Source organism: Mirounga angustirostris, unplaced genomic scaffold (assembly GCF_029215605.1).
Source record: "Mirounga angustirostris isolate CCGP_5_RB_7025 unplaced genomic scaffold, mMirAng1.0.hap1 SCAF_17, whole genome shotgun sequence".
Lineage (NCBI taxonomy): Eukaryota > Metazoa > Chordata > Mammalia > Carnivora > Phocidae > Mirounga > Mirounga angustirostris.
The window spans coordinates 52,793,762-52,815,018 of record NW_026991725.1 but is presented as its reverse complement, the minus strand read 5'-3'; the positions used below and the strand labels follow the sequence as shown (position 1 = coordinate 52,815,018).

Below are 21,257 nucleotides of genomic sequence, written 5' to 3'. Positions count from 1 at the left end.
AGTAATAATAATTAACATTAATTGCATGCTTACTAAGTACCAGGCCCTTCTCTAAGAACTAAACGTATCATTTCATTTTCTCACCAACCTCATCTGTCAGGCCAGAATAACTCGACTGTCCAAAGTCACAGGGCGAATAAGGGGCGGACACGGATCCTGCCCCGAGGCTGTCCTTGACCCCAGGTCCTTATTGGCCTCCTAGCAACTCCCCGGCGCCAGGCCCTGATTTGTGGATAAACAAACAGGGTCCCCGCCCTCGCTGAGCTTACAGTTGATCGCCGGAATGTCCACTTAAAACCACTACAAAGGAAAGCGGCATGGTGTGGTGCAGGGGGAAGAGATGACAGGTTGGAGGGTCAGGAAGTCTGTGCAGACCCTGATACGGTGGCACTGTCTGCTTTTACTTTCCACACACTCCTGTCCCCCGCTTGATACTTTCTTGTTAATATATTTATTGCACAACTCTTCTTCTTTTTTAAGATTTTATTTATTTACTGAACAGAGCGAGAGAGTGAGAGAGCATAAGCAGGGGTTGCTGCAGGCAGAGGGAGAAGCAGACTCCCTGTTGAGCAGGGAGCCCGATGCAGGACTCGATCCCGGGACTCCAGGATCATGACCTGAGCCGAAGGCAGTCGCTTAACCAACTGAGCCACCCAGGCGCCCCTATTGCCCAACTCTTGCTGTCCTATGTAAAACACCACGAGAGAAGAGATGTATCTGCGTGCCTAGCACTGTGCACCTGGCACGGACCAGGTGCTCAGGAAACGCATGTGGCTAGGTGACATTTTAGTGGAGATCCAGGCGGACCCTGTGATCTAAGGTGTGGGCCGTGGAAGGAGGAGAGGCTGGGGAAGAAACAGGCCACGCAGAGTCTGTCGGTCAAAGTTAGGACTGTCTTCTCTCTCCTTAGACTAACAGAAAGCCACTGGCCGTGTTATGGCCGTACTAACGCCTACCAGTGGCTGCCCAACATCTACAGGGTGAGTCTGGATGCTGGGCAGGCACGCAAGGCCCCGTATGACCTGTCCCGCTAACTTCTTAAGCCAAATCTCTCGTAGTATCCATGGCACCGTGGGCCTTGTTTCTGCTGCACTGTAATGTGTGCAGGTGCCCAAGAGATCTCCTATTCGTAAAATTTCACATGTGCTGTGTCTTTACTCAGGATGTTCTCTCTGCCTGGAAAGTTCTCCTCTCACACACATCTACCTGATAAACACCCACCTAACCTTCCTTCGGAGGCTCCGGTCCCTTCTCTGGGAAGCCGTCCTGACCTCACAGGTAGAAATGACCACTCCCTACGCCTTCTTTTCTACACCGAAAGCACTGCCTGTTTCTACGGCAGTACCAGCATATTTAATTGTTTTATTGTACTTACCTGGATGTCTGTCTTCCTCCACCAGTGGCAGCTTCTTCAGGGCAGGGACAGCTTTTTCCATCACTAGCAAAAGTCATCAATAAATGCGTGAGGATCCTTTCTGTAAGTAACTTTCAGGAAAAGGCCACCATACAGCATCAGCACTTGCTGCAACTTCAATGATGTCTTGCTTTCTGGTCTGAGGAGAATCGAAATTTCTTTCCAACAGGCAGGTAAACGTCGAGGGGATTTCAACAGCTTCTCCTGCCTCAATCATTTTAACCTGAACTACGCAGAATGAACAAAATTCTGTGCAAGTGAGAACGCGCCCAGTCACATTTTCCTGTCTTTCAAAGGCATTGAGGCCAAGTCTTCAAGCCTGAATGTTCACCAAGTACTTATGAAAAGGGTCTTTTTTTTTTTTTTTTTTTACTGTAACCTCACTTTACTTACCCCAGAGGTAGTTGGGATGGCTGAATATCTACCTGTTGAAAGACTTACCAACTGTTGCCCTTCTTGTGAGAAAACATATCAGACCTTGAATCAGGGGACTGCCTAACTGTCCAAGATTAACCGCACACTTATTTAAATAAGCTCTTTTGCTAGTCACTCGGTCCTTCACTCAAGAGTAAGTGAAAATCGTGGAGGGAATCCAGGCTCGGTACATTCTGTTCCTCACCAATACCCCGATTTTCAAATCCCCGAGTATTTTTACAAGAACTAAGAATCTGGCCTTAAGGTATTTTTAATTAGGAGAGGACAACAGTAACTTCAAAGTGGATGGATCTTTATGCACGGAGCTTCGGTGAGCTGCCCGTGGTTAATCCTCCTTACTCGGCTCACCTCATGACAATAGTGTGAACTACAGCACGTTCTAGACCATCGACCATACATGTGCCAAAAGCAATACCAGAATAACATTATTCAGATAAATTACTAATTTTTATTTCATTGTTAGTCTTCTTTCTTATAAGCTAGCAGGTAAATATCTTCTAGTCCAAAAGGAACCTCAGCTGGAATAAAAGCTAGACCTGCATATTATCTTAGTATTTTAAGGTTGCACCGTATATTTTAAGGCATAAGGACATTCTAGATTACAAGTATACATAAATCTTATTAACTACCAAGTTTTCTCTTTTGTTTCATCCTATCTCTACATTCCATCATTCAAATCCTTTAGAATTTCTTTGTTCCCTCTATGATCATTGCTTCCGGGAGAAATCTGGCATAGGATCTGAAGGAAATGCCAGAGTGAAATTTTCCTTAAGATTAATCACACAGGTAAGTAATTTCCCCTTCTTGCCAAACAATATTTTCTAAAACTGCTTAGAAATTCAATAAGACAGAACTGGGTGGTCGTGAAAATGTGAATTTTTAGGGTTTACTTAATCACTTACACACAACTTTTAAAGGTCTAACTGCTCACCTGAAGCAGTCTGGGGCTCTGTGACTGGCTGGAAATAGCAATACAAAGAATTCTCCAAAGCTGGTCTGGGTTAAAGAGCGTGGGTAGAACAATCTGTCCCACTGTCCATCCCAGACACCCCGATTCCTACTCCTGCTCCTTTCAAGTGTCTAGGAGCTCGGCAGGGAATTCAGAATCATCGAATGACTCTCAACTTTACAGTACAAATATCAAGGCATCAAAATTTTTCATGTATTAAACCTTAAAAGCAATTTGTCACCAAGTCAAAGAGAGTACGTATGAGATAAGGTAACGAACAAGTCTCCCGGGGAAAGGCCACACAGTCAGCTTCGAATCCATGTCATCAGCCCTCAGTCAGCTGGGAGTCCCCCTAACGGCGGGTAGGGCAGGGGGGAGTCTGTAGTTCACAGCAGAAGACAAACAGGCTACTGGGATTGAGAAGAACAGACTATCAGCAAAGGCAAAACATAACTAAGACTGAAAGAAAAAAAGAAAAAGAGAGAGAGAGAGAAAAGAACAGGACAGGGGCGCCTGGGTGGCTCAGTTGTTAAGCATCTGCCTTCAGCTCAGATAAGGATCCCAGAGTCCTGGGATCAAGCCCCAAATCAGGCTCCCTGCTCAGCGGGAAGCCTGCTTCTCCCTCTCCCACTCCCCCTGCTTGTGTTCCCTCTCTGGCTGTGTTTCTCTCTGTCAAATAAATAAATAAAATCTTTAAAAAAAGAAAAGAACAGGACAAAAAGAAAAGAGAGAGATCACTTGGGAAGAAACGGCTTGATTTCGTGTTGGAATGACATGGAGCCATCCAGGAAGGGGGCAAGTCTCTGAGTCCCCCAAACCAGGTTTAATCACGACATACTACCCAGAGACACAAGCCAAGAATCGTAACTTCAAAAATCCAAATTGGTATTATTTCCATTATGTCTCAGTTAAACATCTGCTGTTCGATTCATGACCCATTTTTACCAGCACTTCTTAGATTTACCAGAACCAACTACACCATTCCACAGCACCTACGAAATGGTAACCACACTTTCAAATGTGAAGAATTCAAACACAGGTAGATGCACACTCGAAAGAAGTGCGTACGTATATTCATACGCACACACACATATTACAGTTTGCAAGTAGAACCCAAGTCTCTCAGTGCACTGGAAAATTAACACATCTTCCCTTCCCATTCTGTCTTGAGACCCTAACGGGAGACAGCTGATGCATAACCAGATTCTGAAAGCATGGAGGATATGGGCTAAATACAGACCACATGTTCATATTAACATCAATAAAAACAACTACCGTTAATTGAGCACGTAGCTTTCCAAAGGCAAAGCGCATTAAATCCTCTGCTCGGAGTAGAGACGGCTCTATTACCATGCCCACAACGGCTCCTTCACCTCCAGCACTTAGTAGCAACGATGTCCGCAGTTAGGTTGGTAGAAGGAAGACTCGTATTAATGGGAATAACCCTATTCTGCAGTAGTGACTGGACCAGGACATGTCAATCGGGAGGAAAACACAGTGAACCTGGGGTCCGTGGTCCACAGGTTCTGCTCCCGATTTGACCATTTTCAGACATGTGATCAGTATTCTTCCACAAGACTGGAATAATGTCACCTCACGGAGATGTCATAAGAAGCAAAATAAATAAAATGAATTAAACAATGGCCAGTTAACATGGCGCGTAAATTACAAAATACTATCTACAAATCTATGTTCACATTATCATCGTCTCTGCATTTGCTGGCAAAACTTGACCTAGAGTTATTTTGGTTATGAATACCAATGCCAAACTCACTCTACCTTAGATGGATCATTCAGGAGAGGGGAATCAAATGCAATTTAGGAACTATTTGGGGTTATATAAATTCAGGAAGAGAAACTCCACATTTAAAGTGCGTTTTCTTTTGGACATTTTTCAGTAATGCTCATCATTTGTCTTATATAAAAAACATATTTAGTTGGAGACTCTTTCCCACATGCTATTCAAAGACTCTCGGCAGATCTGATCTAGTGCAGTAGCTAATGTGAATCATCTGAATAAGCCACAAGTTATGGACTTCAGAGGCCACTGAATGAATGCAAGTTGCCCACCGGTTAGAACATCAAAGTCAAACAAATTACAACATTCAGAGGAAAAGTATATTTCTCATATTGATTTTTCTTACACATAGGATGTTCTATGAATCACATCACTGATGTTTGCTAACATTGGTCTTATTCTCCTAGAATACGCCACCAAGTTTAATAACCACTTTTGTTCAACAAGGAAGATGAAAGTCAATTCCTATCGCTCAAGGCAGACTGCATAGTCAAAACAAAAGAGACATCACAGAAAGGGAGAATGGAGAAAGATGTATTCCGATATTAATCTCATATTCACTGGGAAAACAGAAAAATCTTTATCTGTTTCTCCTTTCAGAGTTTAAAAGGCTGTGAATTTTCTGTGGCCCTACCCACCCTATAATTCAGAGCTTTTTATCCAAAGCTCTTCCTTTTTACCTTATTTCAGCCATGAAAAGTCCCTCAAGTACTGTCAGTGTCAAACAAAAAAACACATCTCTTCTTGACCTTGCTTCATTCACACCTCTTGATCTCTTTCGTTTCCTTTCATAAAAACTCTTCAACATTCCCAGAGACACTAGAGCCTAGAGATAACATACCCTTATCAGCTTTACTTTCTAATTATAACCTACCTCGCAGATCTGAAAGTCTACTTATGTTTTGTGCCTTTCTTGTAATTTTCTCCAAAATAAAGTCCCTGGGTTCTTAGAGCTAAGTCTAGGTTATGAATTCATTCATCGTTCATTTGATCTTTCAAAAAAGCCATTTCGGGGGGGAGAGGGGAAATCCAATGAACCTAGACCTTAAGCAGATGAGTTGATATAAAATGCTTAGAACATTACTTGGCATATAGCAAGTGCTAAGTAAGTGTGAGCTGCGGTTATTATTATGATGAACACTTCTTGCTACTTTCCCCTGCTTCCCCCATCAATATTCCTTTATTCCCAACATGCCTTCCTTGGGAATTTCACCCTCCTGGCCTGCTACGTGCTTGTGGGGAAGAGGTGCTGGATGTACAAGATAAGTAAGTCGCAATCGTTGGTCTCACAGTTGAGAGTTTTCTAGGGAAGAGACACAGATGAAGAATTATATGGTGATACCACAAGGGCCTATTAACCGTGGTTAGAAAGTGATAGCCTGAAAGTACTGTCACATGGAAGAAGACACAATGAGCTCTCCCAGAGAGGAGAACTATGAGCAACAGGTTGGAGCTATGAGGACGCAGTCTCTGGCTCCGTAGGAGGAAGACATTTCCAATGGTCGTGCTGCCCACCTAGGGAACCAGCTACCTTGGCAATCAGTGATAACCGTGTAAGCAGTATCTGCCAGGGGTATTGTAAAAATGAAAGCAATCCAACACAAAAGAAATTGTGAACATTCTTTTTAAAGATTTTTTTTTTTTTTTTAAGATTTTATTTATTTATTTGAGACAGAATGAGAGAGAGAGAGAGCACATGAGAGGGGGGAGGGCCAGAGGCAGAAGCAGGCTCCCTGCCGAGCAGGGAGCCCAATGCGGGACTCGATCCAGGGACTCCAGGATCATGACCTGAGCCGAAGGCAGTCGCTTAACCAACTGAGCCACCCAGGCGCCCAGAAATTGTGAACATTCTTGAACGATTTACTAACAGAGGAACAGTGGAGAAGATTCTTTAAGCTCTGTTTTCTGTGTGTACACACAGCTCCACCATTCGGCCCAGCTGTGGATCCTGTCTGTGACTACAGTAACAGTGAAGGAGAGGCAGGCCAGGGGGCCCGGCCTGCAGTGAGGAAACCCCCACCTGCCCAGTCTGCACACGGGTGAGGAGAAAAGCCAGAACCCCAGGCCAGGTCTTTGGGTACAAAGGTGCTTTTACCACCTCTCATTTCGAGTAAAAGATTGAAGGCACAGGTGGGCTATGAATAGAGCCCATATAATTTCCTGCCCAAACTGGAACGGTGGAGAGGGGAAAAGGGGGCATTATTAATAATCACGCCAGGAACACAAGCATAAACCAGGACATATGGTCGACCCAGCTATCAGTGGGTAGTTACACAGAGAGAAATGTGAGCCAGAGAACGCCTGCGGCAGAAATCGGAGCCAGGATCTTGGGTAAAGATCTAAGAGTGAAATCAAAAGTAGAAATCATTAAAGCAGTGGTCCTCAATCAGGGGCGATTTGGTCCCCAGGGAACACTTGGCAATGTCTGAAGACATTTTCGGTTGTCACAACTCAGGGGTGTGTTACTAAGACCAGCTGGTGGGTAAAGACTAGGGATGCCAGGTGACACCCCACAAAGCACAGGACAGCCCCTCACAACAAAGTCAGCCAACCCATGCTGGCAAGAGGGCCACGGCTGAGAATCCCTATATTAAAAAGTAAAAGATCTGCCAGCACAAACATATGAAACGTCTGCACTTTGAAAGAAAACTGCGGAAAATATTCAGACCTTACGTGACAAAGAGTTAATAATCCGATCTGCACACATTAGAACGTACTGGAAACACAAAGGGCCAATGAACATTAAAAGCCTCCCCCACCAAAAACAAAAAACTCCACCTCTTAAGTAATCAAAACAACTTGAATTAAAAGGACGCACCTTGAGAGACGATGGACTCTGAAAAACAAACTGAGGGTTCTAGAGGGGAGGGGGGTGGGAGGATGGGTTAGCCTGGTGGTGGGTATTGAGGAGGGCACGTTCTGCATGGAGCACTGGGTGTTATGCACAAACAATGATCATGGAACACTACATCTAAAACTAATGATGTAATGTTTGGGGATTAACATAATAATTAAAATAAATAAATTAATTTAAAAAAAAAAAAAAGGACGCACCTAACGTTACCTGCAAATCTGGCACAGACTTCCTAACATGCAGTGTTGGGGATGAGCCCTTCACATGTGCCACATAGAAGCATATGGTGATTTAAAACAAGCAAACACACAAACAAAAGACCTTCCGGGAAGGAATTTCTCTGCACTTAACAATACATATCTTTTTTTTTAAAGATTTTATTTATTTATTTATTAGAGAGCGAGCGAGAGAGAAACAGCATGAGAGGGGAGAGGGTCAGAGGGAGAAGCAGGCTCCCCGCTGAGCTGGGAGCCCGATGTGGGACTCGATCCCAGGACCCTGGGATCATGACCTGAGCCGAAGGCAGTCGCTTAACCGACTGAGCCACCCAGGCGCCCAACAATACATATCTTGTTTGATTTTAACTTTTTATTTTATTTTTTTAAAAGATCTCTTTAAAGAGAGAGTAAGAGAGAGTGGGAACAGAGGAAGGGGGAGAGAGAATCTCAAGCAGACTCCACGCCGAGTGCAGAGCCCGGCACGGGGCTCAATCCCACAACCCTGAGATCATGACCCGAGCCGAAATCACGAATCAGACGCTTAACTGACTGAACCACCCAGGTCCCCCTTAAATTTTTATTTTAAAAACTACATATCCTTTAACACATGATTTTAGTAATTTATTGAAAGAAATAGCTAAGGACACATTCAAATACTTAGCTATAAGAATTTTGGCTCATCATTATTTACATGGGCAAAAGAGTGGAAATCCCTAAACCGTCAAATAAAGAGAGACTGATTAAACAAATCAAGGTATACCCATATACAATCATGTTATAGTGAATACTGACATGGGAAAGTGTTCATGATACATTACTTAAAGGAGAAAGTATACAGAAGCTATATGTATTATACATATAAATCATTTCTTTTTTTTTAAATGTTTTAATTGTTATGTTAATCCCCATACATTACATCATTAGTTTTAGATGTAGTGTTCCATGATTCATTGTTTGTGCATAACACCCAGTGCTCCATGCAGAACGTGCCCTCCTCAATACCCATCACCAGGCTAACTCAACCTCCCACCCCCCTCCCCTCTAGAACCCTCAGTTTGTTTTTCAGAGTCCATCGTCTCTCATGGTTCGTCTCCCCCTCCGATTTCCCCCCCTTCATTCTCCCCCTCCTGCTATCTTCTTTTTTTTTTTTCTTAACATATATTGCATTATTTGTTTCAGAGGTACAGATCTGAGATTCAACAGTCTTGCACAATTCACAGCGCTTACCAGAGCACATACCCTCCCCAGTGTCTATCACCCAGTCCCCCCATCCCTCCCACCCCACCCCCCACTCCAGCAACCCTCAGTTTGTTTCCTGAGATTAAGAATTCCTCATATCAGTGAGGTCATATGATACATGTCTTTCTCTGTTTGACTTATTTCGCTCAGCCTAATACCCTCCAGTTCCATCCATGTCGTTGCAAATGGCAAGATCTCATTCCTTTTTTTTTTTTTTTTTTTAAAGATTTTATTTACTTATTTGACAGAGAGAGACACAGCGAGAGAGGGAACACAAGCAGGGAGAGTGGGAGAGGGAGAAGCAGGCTCCCCGCAGAGCAGGGAGCCCGATGCGGGACTCGATCCCAGGACCTGAGCTGAAGGCAGTCGCTTAACCAACTGAGCCACCCAGGCACCCAAGATCTCATTCCTTTTGATGGCTGCATAATATTCCATTGTGTATATATATATATATATACCACCTCTTCTTTATCCATTCATCTGTCGATGGACATCTTGGCTCTTTCCACAGTTCGGCTATTGTGGACATTGCTGCTATAAACATCGGGGTGCACGTACCCCTTCGGATCCCTACTTTTGTATCTTTGGGGTAAATACCCAGTAGTGCAATTGCTGGATCATATGGTAGCTCTATTTTCAACTTTCTGAGGAACCTCCGTACTGTTTTCCAGAGTGGCTGCACCAGCTTGCATTCCCACCAACAGTGTAGGAGGGTTCCCCTTTCTCCACATCCCCGCCAACATCTGTCGTTTCCTGACTTGTTAATTTTAGCCATTCTGACTGGTGTGAGGTGGTATCTCATTGAGGTTCTGATTTGGATTTCCCTGATGCCGAGCGATATTGAGCACTTTTTCATGTGTCTGTTGGCCATTTGGATGTCTTCTTTGGAAAAATGTCTGTTCATGTTTTCTGCCCATTTCTTGATTGGATTGTTGAGTTTGATGAGTTCTTTATAGGTTTTGGATACTAGCCCTTTATCTGATATGTCAACATATAAATCATTTCTATGAGAAATTAACATATATGTGGCGATTGTGTGTGTATAAAAAAAAGCCTACAATAATACAAATCAAAATGTTAACAAGTGAATCTATTTGGCTGGTGGGATATAAGCACTACAAAGTCAGAGGTTTCCGTTTGTCCTCTGCTGTAATTCTGAAACACAGAGCAGTGCCTGGCACAAGGAAAACATAAAATAAAGAATGTTATTGTTATTTTTGCTTATTTATATTTTGTCACTGATCTGCAATGGAAATATTATTTGCATAACACATTTTTTTTAAATGTTGCTTTTAAAAAGAACATTGGGGGCGCCTAGGTGTCTTAGTCAGTTACGTGGCTGCCTCTGGCCCAGATAATGAATTCAGGGTCCTGGGATCGAGCCCCTCGTTGGGCTCCCTGCTCAGCAGAGTCTGCTTCTCCCTCTCCTTCTGTGCATGCTCTCTCTTTCTAACAAATAAATAAAATCTTAAAAAAAAAAAGAATAATTCAAAGCAAAACAGAATGTTTTACAAATAGAAATGGCAATAATGCCGCCTACCTCACAGGGTAGTAAGGTTTAAATAATAATTTATGTAAATATGCTTTGTAAACTCTAAAACACTGCATGAATGTCAACAATTAGTTATTTTGTTAAGACCCTACATTCCAAGTGAAATCAGTCTCATGTATGCTTTGGCTGGCAGCCCTCACCTCATCCACGTCACTTCTCCTATCTTGTCCTCTGAAAACACTTAGAAATGTGCGTGGTGGTTTCAGAAGCCCAAAGCTGGGACAACAGAGCACGGATTGCGAAAGTGGGGGCACCTCCATCAGGAGGAAGAGCAGGTCACCAATAAAATGGATCCTGCAGAAATGTATTTATTGACATCCACGCCTAACCTCTATTAAAAAAAAATCACGTAGGATGAGGAATACGAGAAAATGAAGAAATTACTTATGTAACATAAGTAAAACAATCCCAAATACAGTTGATTATAACAATATCTACTACGTCAAATACTCAATTATGCTGATTATTTTCTGACAAGTTCTTATCTTTTTCAATTTTTAAAATTCATTCCACTTGAATTTACTCAGCTTTTCACTCTGAGTCGCTTGTTTCTCAAGATTCGAGCAGTCGAAGCCGTCTACCACATTTTATCTTTCAGTTGCTAAATTTTATGGATGGCTTTCATCCTTGGAAGGCACACCCGCTTTCAGGCCTCACTATGGTTTCAAACGAAGCATGCATATATTTTACAAAACATGGATGTAATTCCTTCTTACGTTTTAATGTTAGTGGTTTCTAATATATATATATATATATATTTATGCACTAGTCATTACTTCATAAATCAGAAGCCGAAGCACATTTTCTCTCCCGAAAACAAATGTAGGAACTGTTTTTCAAAGCTTTATTTTTCCTACTTTCACAGAGAGATCACAGAAGTAGGGTACAAAGAAGAAGCACTCTAAATTAATAACAGCTAAAACAAGTATTTAAAAAATATGAAATGTTTTCCGAATCCTTTTATAAATGCAGACAGAAATTTTTTGTCTCCCACAGAACTCTGTTAGAAGCTGAAAACTTTTATCCATACCAACCACATATATGCATTCTTTAAGTTGGATACCAGCTCCCTAAGAAAACAGCAAGCTCTGGCTTTTCACCAGCAACTATTTCTTTATCTACCTGCTATTCAAAACTCACTTAAAGGTTTGTTGCCCAGTGCTCTTCGCTCTGCTTACACTAATTAAAGGCCCTAGTGAAAATGTTCTCACCTTCCTTTATTTTATGTGACTGCTTAATAATACTCGAACTAAAATCCTTCCAACAAAATTGAGAAAATATTGTAATTTGGGAAGCTTACCGTTACCATAACAACAGTGGAATTCAACAATGACGGTGACCATTGAGATGTTTAAGCACTGTGATGTTTCCAAAGGAAACTGGAGCCCAGGGTGAGTGGAAGGAGGCGATATGAGGAATACGAGAAAATGAAGAAATTAAGGGCCCATGTTACCCACAGCACTGAAGAAGCCTGCAGGGGATGAGCGACTGTGGAGCAGGACGTGGAGTGTTCCAAAGGAAGAAGCGGAGGGCTGAGTGAGTGAGTGCAGAACAGGACTAGGAAGCCGACCTAAGAAGGGAATGCTAACAGACAGAGGCAGACAATGCGATTTGTCGGTTCCAGAAAGAATCCCATCACGTCGTCTGGTTCTTCTCAGTAGTCTGAGATGCACAGACCCTAAATCACCCTTGTAGCCAATATACTTCCTACAGATGATAAAACAAAGCAGCCAAACGCATTTAGACTTTTAAAATTTCTAACACCTTAGCTTATGTTCAGTTTCTGGAAATTTCTGCTGAAATGTAAATCATTCCATTTTTTTCTCTCTAGATATTTTCTCTCTAGATATTTCCTGTCATCTAATGACAGGCCTTTTTTTCCATGATAAGATCTTGAACTACCTTTTTTTAGGGCGGGGGATGGGAGAGGGACGGCAGCTCAAACTCAAGGCAACTCTATTATTTTTTATAATGTTTGGGGACTTCTAAACCATTTGGTGCTTATTAGTTAGTTGTTGCTATTTTTCTAAATGTCTACACTTTCATTTTAAATTTTTATTTAAATCCATATAATTTAAGCAGGAGACAGCAGCTAGTGTCTCAAGGATAAGTACAGCTCTTCACCTGAAAAAAGGGGCCTGAAAACTAGAATGTGTTCCTCGCTTAATCTCATGATCTAGATTTATAACTAAATAAAAGTAATAATTTTAAAAATATTTTGAGAAATAGACCCAAAATAGCAACACAAATCCATTTTGCTTATATTGCTTTCTATTCAAAATTTCATTAAAAACATGTTCATTGTGAAACCAGGATTCTTCTCTTAGCCAAGCAACAAGGGAGGGGAGCAGAAGGAAGAACAGCTTGGAAGAGCTGCCCCGTGGTTTACAAGAGAGGACGGGATGGGACGGTACGTTTGGAGTGTGGCAGGATTAGTTGGACCTCCCTATAAGACTGTTTGGACATTAAAAATAGTAACAAAAAATAAACCTTATTTGAAATAGATCGATCCCTCCCCAAACAGCTGATTACACATTGTGAAAGCATAATGATTTGAGGCATCATCAAATTAAAATTCCCATATTTTACAGAATGCCAACTTATATATCCACTTGACCATGCTGTTTTCCTACTTGTAAGTTGAATTCCTGTTTTAAAACTGGGCCAACTCCTCGTGGGTGTTCTGGTGATGAAAACGACTTTCCTTAAGTTTTAGCCAAGACTTTTTCACTCTGGTATCTGACGAAAAAGGATGCGTGGGGGCACACACCACAATGACCAGGCAGGGGTAGGAGGAGAACTAATTTTTAGACAACTATTTTGATGTTTAAAATAAAAGGGGGACAAAACGATGCATTAAAAATAATATGCTAATTAATTTTTTAATATATTCTGTGATTCCACACACACCAAGTTTACTGAATACTGAATTACTGATTTTTTTAAAAAGCTGGATATGCTTGTTTAGAATATATTATTGGGGCACCTGGGTGGCGCAGTCAGTTGAGCGTCTGACTCTTGGCTTTGGCTCAGGTCGTGATCTCAGGGTCGTGAGACTGAGCCCCACATCGGGCTCCACACTCAGTGCGGAGTCGGCTTGGGATTCTCTCTCTCCTTCTGCCCGCCCCCCTCCCCGTGAAATAAATAAATAAATCTTAAAACAAATACATTGTTGTATATGTAAACACATGCAAACAAATCAAACCAAAGAAAGAAGAACACAGAAAATGATAAGCTCAGGGAAATGTGCATGAACCGGATGAGAGCAGAAAGTCTGACGGCTCTGAAACGCTTCTAACCCTGACTCCTGGTCAGTTGAAGCAGATACACGACCGCTCTCTCACCCGAAAACCATTCATCTCAAGAGATGAGACAGATCAGCTCTGCTACCCAGAGACCTCTACAGGAGACGCAGTGTCCCAAGTTCCTGGAACTTCTCCATCTGTATATGTGGTTTGGTAAGTCTTTTTTAAAAAAATGTGACAAATACCACAGTCTAGGAAAAAGGAGTAATACCACGATTGAGCTGAAAAGTGACCCACTCACCTGATTGATGGAGTTGGCGGCACAGGATGCAAGGCCTGTGCCCAGAGAAGTAAGCAGAAAGCAGGGCCAGTCAAAAGGTCCTGGGGCCAGTGCAAATCCGGCTGAAGTGGTGCTGACGACCAGAGCTGCAAGACAGAAGGAGAGCAGACATCTCATCACTGAAGCGCAGTCCGGACCATAAACGCCAAAACCCAGCCCTCTTCCATACAGACCAATCCATTTCATCGGTGACGCAAACTGCAGGCTAACCCTCTCTCACTAAAAAAATTAAAAAATTCTTTTCTGATTATCAAAATTCTATGTGTTCATTATAGAGAAATGCTAATTTTCCTTTAACGCCACTATATTCAAGAGGACCAAAAAAAAAAAAAAAAAAAAAATTGATGTTCCAGATCCAAGCATTCACTTATTCATTCACAAACACTTACTGAATACCTAATTCGTGATGGGTACTGTGCTGATCAGGCAGTATATGGGATAAAGGTCTGTAAGGGCTCCTTCCTGCTCTCAGGAACTCTACTTGACAGGGAGCTGAGAGTCATACATCAATAATTCTAACACAGGACAGCATATAATAAGTGTCCCAATTCTATGACAAGCTTCGGACCACCTGAGCAGAGGCTCACCTGTAGAGGATGATGATTCTGGGGTCCAGATAACGGTTAGAGGATGACCAGAAGGAGATGATAATCCTACAGCCACCAATGGGAACAGAGGGATAGAAGCAAAACCATGTAATTCAAGCATCTGCTAAGGCTGGTCCTTCCTTTAGGCCCTGGTCCTTCTTTGCTGGGGGTTTACAGAAGCTGACAGGTCCACACTGATACGGGGCTGTAGAAATTCACTGCAAAAGGATCACCAGTGGTAGGCTGATCGGAGAAGACTTCAAGAAGATGGCATTTAAGCTGGACCTTCAGGAGGGGAGGTAAGAAAAGGAGGAGAATGGTAGGGTGGGCGACATCACAGGTGGTTGGAGAGTTCCAAGAACAGGCACAGGGGCAAGAAAGACCAATGTCAGGAGTCTAAAGTAACCGGACTCCATCTGCCAGGATTTCAAACCAAACACGTAGGAAGCACTACTGAGTCTCTCGTCTCTTGCCCTGCTCGACATCCCATCGACTGCAGAGTATTGTGTTTCAAAACCCCCTCTAATGCCACCATCAAGCCCACTGACTCACAACCAGGGATGGTTCTGCCCCCTGGGGACACTGGGCAATGTCTGGAGACATATTTGGCTGTCATGCTGGAGGTGGGCAGACGCTGGCCAGGGATGCCTCTAAACATCCTCCAGCACGCAGGACAGCCCCCCACAACAAAGAATTTTCTGGCCCAGAATGTCAGGAGTGCTGAGGCTGAGAAACATGTCATCTAGTCCAAGCTATTATCTTGTCTGGACAATGGCAAGAGCCTGTCCCCTAAGTGACCTCCTTGCTTCCACCTTGCCTCTCTCCCAAATGATATTTTATTTTTCTTTATTTATTTATTAGATTTTTATTTATTTGACACAGAGAGAGAGAGAGCACGCTCACAAGCAGGAGGAGGGGCAGAGGGAGAAGCAGACTCGCCGCTGAGCAGGGAGTCTGATGTGGGGCTTGATTCCAGGACCCCAAGATCATGACCTTGAGCTGAAGGCCAACGCTTAACGGACTGAGCCACCCAGGCGCCCTGTTTTTTTATTTTGAGAGAGAGAAAGAGAGCACATGAGTGGGGGTGGGGTGGGAAGGGGAGGGGCAGAGGGAGAAGGAGAATCCCAAGCAGGCTCCAGGATTAGCACCAAGCCTGATGCGGGGCTCGATCTCACGACCCTGAGATCATGACCTGAGCTGAAATCAAGAGTTGGCGCTTAACCGACTGAGCCACCCAGGCGCCCCTCAAATATGACGTCTTAGGGAGGCCCTCCCCAGGCACTCCTTCGGGCAGGAGCTGACTACGTGGTTCACCACTAGACTTTCAGGTCAATGGCTATGCCAGGTCCGGAGGAAGGGACAGGGGAGGAAGAGTGGTGGCTGCCAGACGGCAGGGTCTCAAGCTGAGTAGTTTGCAAGTTGGTTGGCAGAGAGAGTCACTGACAGCCCAATGCAAGGATGTGACCTGTCACTGGAAGGTTAGCCTGGAAGCAGTGGGCACTGTGATTTACTACAGGCAGAGGGTTTTTCAGAGAAACAATTGGAGAGGCTCTACTGTTAATCCACTCTAAGGGTAGTAAAAGCAGGACTCAAATAGATATAAGGGCTATTGTTTTGTTTTGTTTTTTTTTAAAGATTTTATTTATTCATTTGAGAGAGAGAGAATGAGAGACAGAGAGCATGAGAGGGAGGAGAGTCAGGGGGAGAAGCAGACTCCCCGCCGAGCAGGGAGCCCGATGTGGGACTCGATCCCGGGACTCCAGGATCATGACCTGAGCCGAAGGTAGTCGCTTAACCAACTGAGCCACCCAGGCGCCCGATATAAGGGCTATTGTGATTGGTCACTTGTTAGGACTTGGTAATTGCAAGGAGAAAGACAAAACAAAATAACAACAAAAGAGGATAAAAGGTAAAGTGCTGCACCACAGGGTGACTTGGAGAAGCATTATAACAGTAACAGAAAGAAGTCCATCCCGGGAAAGGTGATCGAGCTGGCTGGTCTTTAGAAAATGTGCTGCTTTTGAAGAACCACAGGATATCCATGTAAAAATGTACAGAAAGTGACAGAAGATGAAACTGGAGCTCAGGAAAGAGCCTGGGGAGGCAGGAGGGAGGCATGAGGCTCTTGAGTCACTTGCCCAGAGACCATGGCTGAGCCCGAGGGAATGGACGAGATAATCAATGAAGTACGGTGGCAAGAAGTGTATAAAAAACGTCAGAACTTCGGGGCGCCTGGGTGGCTCAGTTCGGTAAGTGTCCGACTCTTGATTTCGGCTCAGGTCATGATCTCAGGGTTGTGAGTTCGAGGCCAGCCTCGGGCTCCGTGCTCACTGGGGAGTTGGCTTGCGTTTCTTTCCTTCTGCCCTCTCCCTGCTCGTGCTCACTCTCTCTAATACATAAATAAAATATTTTTTAAAAATGTCAGAACTTCGGGGCGCCTGGGTGGCTCAGTTGGTTAAGCGACTGCCTTCGGCTCAGGTCATGATCCTGGAGTCCCGGGATCGAGTCCCGCATCGGGCTCCCTGCTCGGCGGGGAGCCTGCTTCTCCCTCTGACCCTCCCCCCTCTCATGTGCTCTCTGTCTCTCATTCTCTCTGTCTCAAATAAATAAATAAAATCTTAAAAAAAAAAATGTCAGAACTTCACAGATGGGGGAAAAGGAAACCGTGTCACACCCAGACAAAGAACATCACAGGAGGATGAGGTGCAGTGATGGGACCCCAGGAAGCAGGACCAGAGGCACCACCACTGACAGCAGCAAGAAATGATCAGGAAACTGACCGCTCCTCCCAATGATCACGAATTGGTTGGCACGCCCTTCAATCTAGTTTTATCAGCAGCATATAGAAGCTCTTTCCTGTTTTACCATATGGACAAGCCCCTAATGTCTAGACTGGACACAGGTTTCTTGGCATTTCTGTGTTTCTTTGATTGGGCTCAATGACAACGTGCAAAGGTGACTTGAGTACATGTGTGTAGATGGTCACCTGAAACCAGAATATGTCCTTTGGCCAAAAAGTCCCTCCTTTAACGATGTCGTCCCCAAATGTGGTGTGCGTCCACATGTCCTGGGAGGACAAGTACAGGAATGGGCACGCAGGTTTGGATAAAAGGTTACAAAAAGGCAAGCAGCAGATTAGGACCTGAAGGCAAATAGGAGAAAAGAGGCAGCTGGCCTCGGCCAGGAAGCTTGCACGGCTCCCCCCTCCTGTCCTCGGCTCCGGGGGTGCAGCGTGCTCTGGCTCACATCCGGTACCACGAGGGGGGGCACAGCAGTCTCACCTAAGTCCAGACCAGCGAACAGCCACACGGAGACTTACACCTGGAAGAAAATGCCACGTGACTCCAGACTCGCCCACAGCCCTTGCAGATTCAAGTTAAGAGGACATTCTACCCACGCACGACAGGGAAAGAACGGCCCCTCACTTCACAGTCCACTGAGCCATACCTGCACTTATATAATGACTCCTAAGGAAGGCACCTGTTTTAGAGCAAACAAAACTCCTATTTTAGAATACTCAAAACAGCTCCCTTCTGTGAGGAGGCTTTTTCATTCTTTATAGATACACGCCATCAATCACCAAGCCTTGTGGATAGGCCGGTGTCCCAGAATGAGTCATCTTGCTTTGCACAACTCAAGAGCTCTCCAGAAAGGTCGGGCGACTCCTCACTTATCGCCGTGTGTGGTGACAAGCCAGGACTGGAAAAAAAAGGCTGGTAACACCCAGGTTACTTCTCAACTCAACCACTCAGGAAGACAGGTTGATGGTGTGTCACTGGGAGAATTGGAAGGAAAAGAGACAGGAGGGCTTTCCCTCTCAAAATGAACTAAGTAAATTGCTCCCACCCATGGAGTCAATCGGTTGAAATAATTTTTTTTTTTTTTAAGATTTATTTATTTGAGAGAGATAGAGTGAGAGGGAGAGTGCAGCAGGGAAGGGCAAGGCAGAGGGAGAGAGAGCATCCCAAGCAGACAGCCAGCTGAGCGTGGAGCCCGACACGGGGCTTGATCGCACAACCTGAGATCACGACTTGAGCCGAAATCAAGAGTTAGATGCTTCACCAACCGAGCCACCCAGGGCCCCTAAAATAATGCTTGACTCTATGGTAAAGCCTTGAACCTTAAACCAAAAGTAGACTATTTGTAAACAACTATGGGAGTTAAAAGAGCACAGAAAATGCATAATTATTTTCTCAATATAGAATTAGTAAAATCCAGAGTCACCAAAGTAACTTTAGCTATCTCTCAGTATCCATATCAACATTTTGTATTGTGTTTTATAAACAAATAAAAAGAAAGGGCAATTTCCACCGTAGTGGGAGAGACAGCACAACAATCACTGAACTGTCAAGATAAAAATGCTGCAAGAAGAAAATTCACTTCGTTTAAACCCAGAAAGGGTGTGTAGCTACATGAAAATAAAACTGTTAATTCAGGGGAGAAAGTATCTTGTTTTTCTTTTTACTTGCCCCAGAGTTTGACTGGGTGATGAACGATACAAAAAGCACATCAAATTTTGACTAACAGGTCAACTCGTAAGTTAAGAAGAGACAGAAAGTGATTTGCAAAAAACTGATAAAGGGAAAGGACTATGTTTTAGTAAGACCTAACAATGAGTCAGTCTGCAAAATGGAAACACTGCCTAATTTAAAACTGTACAAATTGTAATGTACATTAAAAACTGATCAGGACTATTATTATAATTATTATCATTGAGGAGGAAATCTGCATTTTGTAACACATTTAAACACTGAACTCTAACAAAGAATGTATTTATACTTACTTCATCAAGGCAATTAATTTAAAGAAAGAGGAAGGCAGAAAGGATTGATAAACTGTACAAGTAAAATTGACCAAAGCAATATTCTCATACAGCACTGCTAACAACTGTAATTAAACTTTTCATTGATTTCCTGGGATTCATTCTGCAACACCAGGATCTCATTAAAAGTGAGTGTAATATATTCTTTGATTAATAACACTTGAAATTATATTTTATTTGGTAATCTCATATTCTGTCCCTTCACATGTAAACATAAAATCAATGCTGCCAATGAAGCGTGACCCATCCGACAGAGGCCCAGGGGCACTGGACAGCAAGCCCTGGGATGACTCTGGAAGGAAGTCAAGGTGGAGGAATATGCCCACCCCCCATGAAGCCCGACCCACCACCATTCTCACTCCTGGGTGGGTGTCCAGCCAGTGAACCGCAAGCACCTGCATGCACAGAGGGTCAGCGGCAGTCCGTGAAGGTGCTTAGGATATAGGCAGTCCTGACTATGTGGCCCAAGCTCAGCTCAGCTGCAGCCCCACCAATCTCTTCCGAACCAGAAGGCCTGTCTTTTTTTTTTTTTTTTAAAGATTTTATTTACTTATTTGACAGAGAGAGACACAGCGAGAGAGGGAACACAAGCAGGGGGAGTAGGAGAGGGAGAAGCAGGCTTCCCGCGGAGCAAGGAGCCCGATGCGGGGCCTCGATCCCAGGACCCTGGGATCATGACCTGAGCCGAAGGCAGCCGCCTAACCGACTGAGCCACCCAGGCGCCCCCAGAAGGCCTGTCTTAAGACCCGCCAGGGCTGCCTTCTTCCAGAGCCCATCACTCACAGGAGTCAACAAATAGGTTCTCTTGTCTGCCCGCCTTCTCCAGAGAGAAGTTCTTACTTGCGTTCTGTATAATGTATATTTACTCTGAAACAGTCGCAAGTACACCTGTCCCACCGGGCTGGAAGAAAGCAAAAGTCCCTGATGGGAACTCCTAGGAGGGCCACATGGCAAGGAACTGGGAGGGCCCAGAGGAGCGGAGTCCAGGCCAACAGGTGGAGGGGAACAGCGAGCCTAGAAGAGAACCCCAGGTGAGAACCACAGCCCAGACCATTGTGCTGATTTCAAGCTGGTAAATAATAACCGTGTGCTGCTTTAAACTGCTAACTCGTGGGGCGCCTGGGTGGCTCAGTCGGTTAAGCTTCTGCCTTCGACTTGGGTCATGATCCCAGGGCCCTGGGATTGAGTCCCGCATCCGGCTCTTTGCTCAGTGCGGAGCCTGCTTCTCCCTCTCCCTCTGCCTGCCGCTCCCCCTGCTTGTACTCTCTGTCTGTGTCAAATAAATAAATAAAATCTTTAAAAAAATAAATAAATAAAATAAAAAAAAACCTGCTAAGTTGTGGTAACTTGCTTTGCAGTTGAAGAAAAGCAGCGCACGGGGCGCCTGGGTGGCTCAGTTGGTTAAGCGACTGCCTTCGGCTCAGGTCATGATCCTGGAGTCCCTGGATCGAGTCCCGCATCGGGCTCCCTGCTCGGCAGGGAGTCTGCTTCTCCCTCTGACCTCCTCCCTCTCATGCTCTCTGTCTCTCATTCTCTCTCTCTCAAATAAATAAATAAAATCTTTAAAAAAAAAAAAAGAAAAGCAGCGCACACCGTGAGGAGGGTGGCGTTTAGGAACGGCCAGTCTATCAACAAGGCAGAGAATGGATTGCAGTGGAGGGAAATTTACCCAGAGGACCGAGAAAAGGCTAGGGCAGTGCGCGGGGCGGGAGGCGGTGAGGGCCTGGGAAGGACAGCAATAGTACAGAGGTGTAGATAAGCGGTTTGAAGGCTCTGGCACAGGCCTTCTGTTGGGAATAGATGT

At 44.2% G+C, this 21,257-nt stretch overlaps 1 protein-coding gene across 4 annotated transcripts in view; it reads right to left on the bottom strand.

The window, feature by feature from the left end:
- LOC123854503 (protoheme IX farnesyltransferase, mitochondrial) overlaps positions 1-21,257 on the bottom strand; it is a 133,202-nt gene that overhangs the window by 87,308 nt on the left and 24,637 nt on the right. For 3 of the 4 annotated variants that reach the window (XM_064583261.1, XM_064583262.1, XM_064583260.1), the window contains exons 4-5: positions 14,632-14,697; positions 14,006-14,130 (exon numbers count right to left, since the gene is read on the bottom strand). In XM_064583261.1, coding sequence (XP_064439331.1) covers positions 14,006-14,130; positions 14,632-14,697 — 191 coding nt within the window. The remainder of the gene's footprint in view (positions 1-14,005; positions 14,131-14,631; positions 14,698-21,257) is intronic. The other variant, XM_045889822.3, reaches the window with a different exon arrangement.